This window comes from Entelurus aequoreus, linkage group LG02 (assembly GCF_033978785.1).
Source record: "Entelurus aequoreus isolate RoL-2023_Sb linkage group LG02, RoL_Eaeq_v1.1, whole genome shotgun sequence".
NCBI lineage: Eukaryota > Metazoa > Chordata > Actinopteri > Syngnathiformes > Syngnathidae > Entelurus > Entelurus aequoreus.
In genome coordinates, this window is record NC_084732.1 from 88,155,556 (window position 1) to 88,167,614 (window position 12,059).

Consider the following 12,059-nt stretch of genomic DNA (forward strand, 5'->3'; position numbering starts at 1 on the left):
CTTCTGAGCGCCTATTTTCAGCTGCTGGGAATATTGTAAACAAGAAAAGAACCAGAGCATGTAGACATGCTAACCTTTCTTCGTTACAACTGTTAGTCACTCACTGTAATGAGTAGAATTGGTTATTGTGTACTGTGTTGGACTGGATGTTTATTTTTGCACATTTTAAAAGCAATACTTAATGTTTACAGTGCTCCAGAATATTTAGATTGGCACTTTTTTGTATTGGATGTTTATCTTTATTTTTGCACATTTTAGCAAATAAGCAATACTTTCACTTTTGTTGAAATGTTTACACTGTTACAGAATATTTCGTTTTGCACTTTTTTGTATTGGATGTTTATCTTTATTTTTGCACATTTTAAAGCAAAATAAGCAATACTTTTACTTTTGAAATGCTTATACTATTGCAGAATATTAAGATTTGCACTGGATGTTTACTTTTATATTTGCACATTAAAAAGCAAATAAGCTACTTTTAATTTTGTTAAATGTTAAAAGTTTTAAATGTTTACATTGTTACAGAATATTTTGTCATGTTCTGTCAATGTTGACTGAGTGGCCATACTTTTTTTTTTTTGTAAATAAAAGCCATGCCTTTTGAAAAAACTGGCCTACATTTATTTTTTCATCTTCATTTTGAATAAAATAAAATAAAAAAATAATCGGTAAAAGGAAAAATAATCTATAGATTAATCGAAAAAATAATCTATAGATTAACCGATTAATCGAAAAAAATAATCTATAGATTAATCGATAGAAAAATAATCGTAAGATGCAGCCTTACATAACAATGCAATCCAATTCCAAAACCAAACCCGACCCAGCAACACTCAGAACTGCAATAAACAGAGCAATTGAGGAGACACAAACACGACACAGAACAAACCAAAGGAACAAAAATGATTATCAACAACAGTATATAACAGAACAAACCAAAGGAACAAAAATGATTATCAACAACAGTATCAATATTAGTTACAATTTCAACATAGCAGTGATTAAAAATCCCTCATTGACATTATCATTAGACATTTAGTTTATGAGATACGATGCAAGTGTAAGTCACTGTGACACTATTGTTCTTTTTTTTTTTTTTTTTTTTTTTATTAATGTTTGTAATGATAATATCAATGAGGGATTTTTAATCACTGCTATGTTGAAATTGTTACTAATATTGATACTGTTGTTGATAATATTCATTTTTGTCTCACTACTTTTAGAATGTTCTGTGTCATGTTTGTGTGTCCTCAATTGCTCTCAATTGCTCTGTTTATTGCTATTCTGAATGTTGCTGGGTTGGGTTTTGTTTTGAAATTGTATTGCATTATTATGGTATTGTTGTGTATTGTTTTCATAAAAAAAAAATATATATATATATATATATATACAAACCCCGTTTCCATATGAGTTGGGAAATTGTGTTAGATGTAAATATAAACGGAATATATATATATACAAACCCCGTTTCCATATGAGTTGGGAAATTGTGTTATATGTAAATATAAACGGAATACAATGATTTGCAAATCATTTTTAACCCATATCCAGATGAATATGCTACAAAAACTACATATTTGATGTTCAAACTGATAAAAAAAATGTTTTTTGCAAATAATCATTCATTTTAGAATTTGATGCCAGCAACACGTGACAAAGAAGTTGGGAAAGGTGGCAATAAATACTGATAAAGTTGAGGAATGCTCATCAAACACTTATTGGGAACATCCCACAGGTGTGCAGGTTAATTGGGAACAGGTGGGTGCCATGATTGGGTATAAAAACAGCTTCCCAAAAAATGCTCAGTCTTTCACAAGAAAGGATGGGGCGAGGTACACCCCTTTGTCCACAACTGCGTGAGAAAATACTCAAATAGTTTAAGAACAATGTTTCTCAAAGTGCAATTGCAAGAAATTTAGGGATTTCAACATCTACGGTCCAAAATATCATCAAAAGGTTCAAAGAATCTGGAGAAATCACTCCACGTAAGCGGCATGGCCGGAAACCAACATTGAATGACAGTGACCTTCGATCCCTCAGACGGCACTGTATCAAAAACCGACATCAATCTCTAAAGGATATCACCACATGGGCTCAGGAACACTTCAGAAAACCACTGTCAGTAACTACAGTTGGTCGCTACATCTGTAAGTGCAAGTTAAAGCTCTACTATGCAAAGCGAAAGCCATTTATCAAAAACATCCAGAAACGCCCCCGGCTTCTCTGGGCCCAAGATCATCTAAGATGGACTGATGCAAAGTGGAAAAGTGTTCTGTGGTCTGACGAGTCCACATTTCAAATTGTTTTTGGAAATATTCGACATCGTGTCATCCGGACCAAAGGGGAAGCGAACCATCCAGACTGTTATCGACGCAAAGTTCAAAAGCCAGCATCTGTGATGTATGGGGGTGCATTAGTGCCCAAGGCATGGGTAACTTACACATCTGTGAAGGCACCATTAATGCTGAAAGGTACATACAGGTTTTGGAACAACATATGCTGCCATCTAAGCGCCGTCTTTTTCATGGACGCCCCTCCTTATTTCAGCAAGACAATGCCAAGCCACATTCAGCACGTGTTACAACAGCGTGGCTTCGTAAAAAAAGAGTGTGGGTACTTTCCTGGCCCGCCTGCAGTCCAGACCTGTCTCCCATCGAAAATGTGTGGCGCATTATGAAGCGTAAAATACGACAGCGGAGACCCCGGACTGTTGAACGACTGTAGCTCTACATAAAACAAAAATGGGAAAGAATTCCACTTTCAAAGCTTCAACAATTAGTTTCCTCAGTTCCCAATCGTTTATTGAGTGTTGTTAAAAGAAAAGGTGATGTAACACAGTGGTGAACATGCCCTTTCCCAACTACTTTGGCACGTGTTGCAGCCATGAAATTCTAAGTTAATTATTATTTGCAAAAAAAAAATAAAGTTTATGAGTTTGAACATCAAATATCTTGTCTTTGTAGTGCATTCAATTGAATATGGGTTGAAAAAGGATTTGCAAATCATTGTATTCCGTTTATATTTACATCTAACACAATTTCCCAACTCATATGGAAACGGGGTTTGTAATGTGTATATATATATATATATATATATATATATATATATATATATATATATATATATATATATATATATATATATATATACTTTTTTTTTTTTTTTTTGGTGCACATTTTTCCCCGATTTTTTTTCCCTAAAGAAACCAATGAATACAAATGATAGAAATAATTCAAAACAAACATTTTGATTTTCAAGAACTAAATTAAGAGCTTCCTCTGAAAGGAGTATTTCCATCTTGAATACAATAATTCCATAAACAAAAATGTAGCATTGTATATTGCATGCAAATAAATAATAATCACCAACACAGACAATTAATAAAGTGCAAACTTAAAACTTCTGTCTTGAATAAAATACTTTGGTACACAAAAATGTACGACGCTGCATGTAGATGAATAAACTCCAATAAATCAATAAGTATACCAATAACCATAAAAAAAAGTAATAAATATCAATCAGATCAATAAAATGCAAACTAAAACTTCTGTCTTGAAATAAAATAATTCTGTATTCAAATAAATAATCAAGTAAAACATTGAGATGACTACATAGTTTTAGTAAGTGGATAAACGGAAGGCTTATCCATAATGTATCGTGGGCTCCTTGTAGTGTGTACTGATGTTAAAAACAATGTACACTTCATTGCACATGTAATATCACTATATTGAGGATGAAATGCGTTACAATTCCACAAGAGTTTGCAGTATAAACTGTTTGGTTTGGATGTGTAAAGCGACTGCTTTAGTGATCGCTCTGTGCATTGTTCTTCTTTCTCATCATATATGGTATCATCATTCATGGTAATTTGTGTGTAAATAATTTCACCGCTTCTTAGGTGGAACTCGTTATTATTGCAGTCTTGTTTGCCTCATAAAAAGTTGCATTAACCCCTATCTAGCTCAATGCGGATTCAGATGTTGGAATAAGTTTGTTGTGCTTCTGTCTTTTTTAAAGAATCTTTGCAGGGTTCCATCACTCGTTCCACGCCTGTTGCCGCAAATTTAAAGCACAACACCTTTCTCTCTTGTTAGCATTAGCCATGTCTTGTTGGTGTGTCAGAAAATTACCTCCACTAAGGAATTAAGGGGGCGAGCGAGGGCTACGGAAGCTAATAGACTTAGACTTCCTTCTTATTGTCATTCAAATTTGAACTTTACAGCACAGATAAGAACGAAATTTCGTTACATAAACTCATAAACTCTCCTCTTACCCCTAATGGGGGTAAGAGGAGAAAAAACATTGACTTTCTATTTTTTTAAATTGTCTGCAACAAAAAACTCAAATTGATCAATAAAATCTATATATCGCCCTGGCCTAGTAATCCCAAACAACATAAGTACACTGTATTATGTGGAGAAAAATCCAAACATGCACCTGTCGAATCTCAAAGGACACTGTCTGAGTCTCTTCCTCTTCCTCTTCCTCCTTATCCATCTGCTCATAGTAGCTGAAGATGTCCTCAGGCACCTGCTGGCCTGAGGTTTGTCCATCAGCAGATTGCTGTGAGGTGGAAGCTCCTGCTTTTCCATCGACAGACTTGGAGATCTGTTCAATAAATATCTAGTGTTAATTGATTTCCCTCATTAAAAGTAAATTTATTGATAAGACAACCGAAAGATGGGAAAGTTCCCATTCTGCCATGAAATATGTCATTCCATCCATTTTCTACCGCTTGTCCCTTTTGGGGTCACGGGGGGTGCTGGGTGCTATCTCAGCTGCATTCGGGCGGAAGGCGACGGTACACCCTGGACAAGTCGCCACCTCATCACAGGGCCAACACAGATAGACAACATCCACACACTAGGGCCAATTTAGTGCTGCCTATCAACCTATCCCCAGGTGCATGTCTTTGGCGGTGGGAGGAAGCCGGAGTACCCGGAGGGAACCCACGCAGTCACGGGGAGAACATGCAAACTCCACACAGTAAGATCCCGAGCCCGGCATTGAACTCAGGACTACTCTGGCCCTTCGTATTGTGAGGCACATGCACTAACCCCTGTGCCACCGTGCATTTATTGATAAGACAACCGAAAAATGGGAAAGTTCCCATTCTGCCATGAAAGATGTCATTCCTTGTGTCATTATTATGCAATATATTTTCTAATCTCAGGGCATTCAATTGATCGCAACTGGACGGTTTGGTTTGTTTAGGAAGACGTTTTGCTGACCTCTCATCCAAGTACGTTTCATCAGTTCATTCTCATAGACTTGGATATTCTTTATGTAAGAGTATTATTGGGTCTAGATTTAAAATAAGTACTTCGTAAAAAAAAAATTTATTAAAGCATACCGCTGACTTGCTGTGGATGACCTCAGTAATAAGCTCGCCATCTGTGCCATCTGCAGCACGGAGGCGACATTCTCGGATCACAATGTCCTGAAGGAGGTGCTGAATCACATCAGGAAAAGTGCTCTCAACAAAATACCTAAAAGTTAAGTACAAACACGCAGGTAAAAAACAGTGCTGTTCTGATACATCGTGATCAATATTAATTAGAAAATGTTCAAAAATCCATTATTCATAGCGAAATCACAAACACAATTGCAGTACCTGGAATTTGGCTGAAACAAAAACAGTCGCCTAGACATTTTTATATAACGGATTGTATTGTAGCATCTAGTCGTCTACTGTGATGTTAAGAATGACAAGGAGATGGTTGATCAACAATCACTTTAATTGCAAAACTGCAACCACACCAAAGCAAAAAAACTATCCATTAATCCACTTCAAAAATTCCACAACTACATACAACTGACAGGACGCAACTGAATTAAACCTACACATTTCTTTGGAAAATAATTATTTGAAGAAGAATTTGGTTTGAACATTTTTAACATTTCTAAATAATGTATTTGTATTTAAATTGCTCGTACTGAAATCTGTGAAATCAGGAGAAGGTTTGTTTAAAGCAGACTTGAAAAAAGAGGCATTTATAATCGTTAGTTATCTTTTAAAAATCATAGCACCCCATGTAGATTTTTAATCTATTTAAATTGTGAGGTGGCAGACCCTTGGTAAAAAAGTGCAACATGAAACAACAATAATAAATTACAGGCATGTGATTTGAACTTAATGAAAAAGACTGAGAATAAGCCGGGGGTCTGGGGGCCGCAGGTCCAGGGCGGTGCCCTGATGGAGGACAAGGGGGGCGTTTCTGAGCAGCTTGCATTTTCCTTTTCGTTTCTGCCTTAGTGGATTCTGCCTTGGATTTTATAGCCAATTTCTGTCTCTTCGACTCCCTCTCCACTTCTAACTGCTCCAAATGCGAAAATCACAAAGACTTCAAACAATGTTTATTCTATTAGCTAATGGCCTTTATTTATCTCAATAGCCATTTGTGATGTATGGCTTGAAATAACAAATATCTTGCAGTCATGTTGTTTATGATTCAAAATTATTCAACTATTCAATGTCAAAATATAAACAGTAGAAATAATGAACAAAATGTCAGCTACTGTCTTGTTGTAAAACACCAATGAAAATGAAATGTAACATTTAGACAGGCGATACTGTAGCAAAAGTCATCACATGTCTTCCACAATCATGTGTGTTCTTAAATGTGTATTCCATGTCTTCCATGTCGAGAGCAGTTTGGATTTGGGCTTACATGGTAAATAACTAAAATTAATGTGTTGGCCATTGTTTTAGCCAGACGCATACATTTGTCCAAATGTGGCCAAGTAGACGCATTGTGGGTTTCCTGGACGTCGTCTACATTGCTAAAAGAAAAATCTAAGGAAATCCCTCAGCCATCTTCCACTAGTTTAAAAAATAAATAAATCGCCCACTTGAATATTACCCCTTCTGTTCTCCGACTCGCGCGACTCATTAGGGATGTCTGTTGTGATTTCCCTTCCTGGTTCGATGACCCGCCCTATCTTGCCTCTGATTGGCCTGCCTGTAATGTTTTGCCCTAATCTTATCCAATCGTGACTCATTATAGTAAACAACCAACTAATCATGGACTTTTTTAAACGTAAACCAACCAATCATCATTGATGTTTCCCGTGTATTTTTTCCCTTGCCCGTCAGTTGCTTTGCTACACCTAGCTTCGATTTTTAAGTTAATAATTTTTAAAGGAAAACCGCAGTTTTTACCATTTGCTTATCAAAAAAACTTACTCATTATGAGAAAACCGTAGTTGTTGGCAGGTATGGCAAAGAGACGGATCAAGATTTTAACACACACTGTAGGTCGGAAAAAAAGAAGAAAAACGGAAAATATTTTTTGCATATTTTTACAGAGATAAAAATGACGGATTTTCGACTATAGACGGAAAAATCCCATGCCTAAAATTAACAAAATACTTCTATGTGACGTACCTATTATGCTTGAGCACCAGCTTGACTTTTCCATAGCTCACAGTGCAGAGCTGAAAAAAAACAATAATATTAATAATAATATTAGTTTCACACAGAGAATTGCCACCAACCAATTTTTTCAATGTCTGATCATACCTTAATGAACTGAACAATTCCTTCAGGCACGGAGGTCTTACTAAGTTTCTGTAGATACTCCACTATATCAGAAGTCTGAAGCCCTACACTGACTGCTGCATACAGGGAATATGCTGTTAACTTGTACTCATGGACATGGTTAGGCCTGCAGACCGGTTCAGCGATGGCTACCAAGAAATCCTGAGCATACCTATACACTGGTGAAAATGCTTCTAAAAATATATGTCCATCAGGAGCCTGAAGACAAGGACATTTTGGATAAAAGAACACTTGAGAAAATTCCTTCATTTAAAAGAATCGAAATTACACGTCTTACCACCCAGAGGGGTCGTGAGGAATTATCGTTCTTCAGAATCATCTGAACACGATAATCTTTGGCTCCATAATCGTCAAGCTTGGTAGTGGATTCATCCACCTGTTTCCCCGCAGCAGCAGGTATGGGTTCCTGCGGTTTGCCAGCCACCACCTCTTCTTCGTCTTCCTCCTCCTCATAGAAACGCTTGTTGGACTTCTTCTCTGTCGCCATAGCCATAACATTATGTACACATTTACAACACTCTTGGGGTGTAACCGTGTAAAACCAAAATTCAGTTTTATATGAACACGCCGTATTGACAATGTCGTGGCAATTTAAACTACAGTAATACTAAACAGCGTACATCACTAATAGCATCTCTTTTAGCTGAGTCATCTGTCACGAACGTTTAACTGACAGCAAGCAAGCTCTGACTTATCTGTATGATCTAACTCACCTCGATCTCCTTTCTCCTTTTTACCCATTTTAGCAGCGTATGATGCGTTTATAAGCTTTCTTTTATGAGCTTTTAAAACCTGTCGCTCGCTGTAAAGACACGTAGTGGAGACAATAACGTGCGGCTGCGGAAGTCGGAAGTTAAAAACAAAACTTCCTTCTTCTTTTAGTGTCTTGGAGGTTGCAGCCGTAACTTAAAAAGTGCATACCGCCACCTACTGTACCGGAGTATAGAGCGTGGGCTAGTTAGGGTATTATCTTATATACTTTATTATTAATAATTATACTAGATAAATGTATATCTCCATGGATACACATACACACACCCTATACAATCCAGAATATCTGTACTTAAGTTTAGATGTACTTGTATTTCCCCAAAAATAGATAAATAAATAATATAAATATGTATACATACAGTATATATATATCCATCCATTTTCTACCGCTTTCGGGGTTGCGGGGGGTCCTGGAGCTTATTCCAGCTGCATTCGGGTAGAAGGCGGGGTACACCCTGGACAAGTAGCCAGTTCATCGCAGGGTCAACACAGATAGACAGACAACAATCGCACTCCCATTCACACACTAGGGCCAATTGAGTGTTGCCAATCAACCTATCCCCAGGTGCATGTCTTAGGAGGTGGGAAGAATTCGGAGTACCGGGAGGGAAACCCACGCTGTCACAGGGAGAACATGCAAACTCCACACAGAAAGACACCGAGCCCGGGGATAGAACCCAGGACCTTCTTATAGTGAGGCACACTTACCGACCCCTGTGCCACTGTGCTGCCTATATACTGAAAGTACACACACACACACATATGTATATATGTATATATATATATATATATATATATATATATATATATATATATATATATATATATATATATATATATATATATATATATATGTAACAGGGTCAATTATGTCTTGTAAATAATGTATTTTATAATGCTTTATTATTGTTATAATTACACAAAATGTGTAAGTTACATGTAAATACCTGAATAATGTTCAATGTTTTGTCAATGTGAAACCATTGTCTCGTTGTCCCTCCTACTGCAATAATTACTGTGACACCTGTCTTTTTGTATGCGTTGGACACGCCTTCCAACTTCCCTTTTGTCTTCGATAACGGGGAAGGTAGGCGTCCATGCGACAACAGAAATTATATTGTCTTGTTAAGAACTTAAGTTCACTTTCTTGTTCTGTATTATATTTGTGTAGGGACTCGATGATGGCAAAAAGTTATTGACAACAATTGTATTCTGTGTATTATCAGGTATGTTTATTTCACTGTTGTACATAATGCCCTTTTGTCTTCGATAACGGGGAAGGGACTCGACGATGGCAAAAAGTTATTGACAACAATTGTATTCTGTGTATTATCAGTAAAGTGCATCTGAGCAGCAACCCATGGTGTCGGTCGTGTTCCATAAAATCCACACAACGCAGAGGAAAAGACCACCGGTTACATTTATATATATATATATATATATATATATATATATATATATATATATATATATATATGTATATATATATATATATATATATATATATATATATATATATATATATATATATATATATATATATATATATATATATATATATATATATATGTGTGCCGCTGCTGCCCACTGCTCCCCAAGGGGATGGGTCAAATGCAGAGGACAAATTTCACCACACCTAGTGTGTGTGTGACAATCATTGGTACTTTAATTAATTTAATATATATATATACATCAGTGACGTGCGGTGAGGTCCATGGCTGGTGAGGCACTGACTTCATCACAGTCAGATTTACAAACATATGAACCCTAAAGAGCAGGGGTGTCCAAACTTTTTCCACTGAGGGCCGCACACGGAAAAATTAAAGCATGTGGTGGCCATTTTGATATTTTTCATTTTCAAACCATAACAAAATATATGCATTTTTTGTTTATTTTACCTTTAGGGGTCCCGGGGACCATAAAGGGTCTCAGTCATTAAAATGTAAAAAATAAGTCGGATTATTTTTATTTTTTTTGAGTTTGCTGCCCCACTCATAAAGTGATACATTTTTATTAGTTTTTTCTTTTACTTTCAACACTTAAGTTTCGAGATCAACTTCAGATATATCTGTCCATTTTATGCTGGAACTATTATTTTGTTTGTTTTATGCGCTTTTGTCAAAGAAACGCTTTTGTCAAAGAAAACTTTGATGTTTTTATATGGCTACTACACAATATATGCAATATGTACCACATAAAACATTTTAAAGTGAAATATTTGAAGTAATTGGAGCCCTGAAAATAATTCATTATAACATGGATTTCTTGTCATTGTATATTTTTTTTGAGCAATGGCAAAAAAAGAAAAATGAAGAAAGACAAAAGAAAAAGAACAGCCTGCATGGCAGCTTTGTGTCAACATTGCAACTTTTTTCGTTAGATTTCGCCTCATTCCACTTTTTTTAATGATCTTTTTTTTTTTACAATAGTATTTCCAGAATGTGTGGCGGGCCGGTAAACAATTAGCTGCGGGCCGCAAATGGCCCCCGGGCCGCACTTTGGACACCCCTGCTAAAGAGTATCTTATTCACCATGTGATTGGCAGCAGTTAACGGGTTATGTTTAAAAGCTCATACCAGCATTCTTTTCACATACAAACTGTAGCACACAAAAGAGCACATTTAATTAAAAAAACATTATTATGGTCTTACCTTTCTTGCTGGACATCCACACAGCCAGCCTTTGCGTGTGTACCACGCCGTTTGAAAAGAACGGGTCTTCTGTCCCGAAGTCAAAAGCAAACCTTTTAGCTCCGGCGTTGGTCTACCTTTAATTATTACCTGCTGCTTCGATTGAAAGTCCAGTTTAGAAAACTGTTTTATTTTACATATGTAATCCTCCATGTTTTTAATAAAAGTTCAGGCGAGAGGAAATAAACAATCGCTGCACGTATTGCTAACTTTTTTTCTTCTTCTTCTGCGGCCGAGGAATGATCTCTGGGATCACTACCGCCCTCTACCACCAGGAGGCCGGATTACTGTGAGCCTCAGCCAGGACGTCTTTTGCAGCAGTTTTATGAATGCTCAGCACAAAAAATACGTTACACACATACAGTTGTTGACAAAATACACTGTACATTATATACCTCAGCTAACTAAACTATGGAAATGTATAATATAATTCATATAGCAATACGGTCTCACTGCACAGCAGGCCAGCAGTTAGCTGAGTCATTGGCACAATCCATGTGGAGGCACAACTGAGTGATGTGCCTCAACTGGCTGCTGATCACCGCACCGTCTCTTCTCAGTATTTGAACGGCAAATGTGAAAATAGAAATAAAAATAATCTAAAACTGGTGAAGTTAAATGGAAAATAACTTTAGTATAATCACTAGATACATATCCATCCATCCATCTTCAACCGCTTATCCGGAATCGGGTCGCGGGGACAGCAGCTCCAGCAAAGACCCCCAGACTTCCCTCTCCAGAGCAACATTTGCGACTTCCCCCTGGGGAATCCCGAAGCGTTCCCAGGCCAGAGAGGAGATGTAATCCCCCCATCTGGTCCTTGGCCTGCCGCGGGGCCTCCTCCCAGTGGGACGTGCAACGAGGACCTCCCTAGGGAGACGCTCGTGAGGCATCCGCACGAGATGCCCGAACCACCTAAGCTGGCTCCTTTCCAAGCGAAGGAGCAGCGGCTCTACTCCGAGTCTCTCTCGGGTGACTGCACTTCTCACCCTATCTCTAAGGGAGATGCCAGCCACCCTTCTGAGGAAACTCATTTC

At 37.3% G+C, this 12,059-nt stretch overlaps 1 protein-coding gene across 2 annotated transcripts in view; it reads right to left on the minus strand.

Annotated features, from left to right (window-relative positions):
• LOC133640356 (general transcription and DNA repair factor IIH helicase subunit XPB-like) overlaps positions 1 to 8,428 on the minus strand; it is a 66,828-nt gene extending 58,400 nt beyond the window's left edge. Inside the window, exons 1-6 of one of the 2 annotated variants that reach the window (XM_062033730.1) lie at positions 8,275 to 8,428; positions 7,839 to 8,038; positions 7,523 to 7,759; positions 7,388 to 7,437; positions 5,354 to 5,489; positions 4,438 to 4,608 (exon numbers count right to left, since the gene is read on the minus strand). In XM_062033730.1, the coding sequence (XP_061889714.1) occupies positions 4,438 to 4,608; positions 5,354 to 5,489; positions 7,388 to 7,437; positions 7,523 to 7,759; positions 7,839 to 8,038; positions 8,275 to 8,302 (822 nt within the window). In that variant the 5' untranslated portion in view covers positions 8,303 to 8,428. The remainder of the gene's footprint in view (positions 1 to 4,437; positions 4,609 to 5,353; positions 5,490 to 7,387; positions 7,438 to 7,522; positions 7,760 to 7,838; positions 8,039 to 8,274) is intronic. The other variant, XM_062033737.1, reaches the window with a different exon arrangement.
• Between the last annotated feature and the right edge of the window lie 3,631 nt (positions 8,429 to 12,059).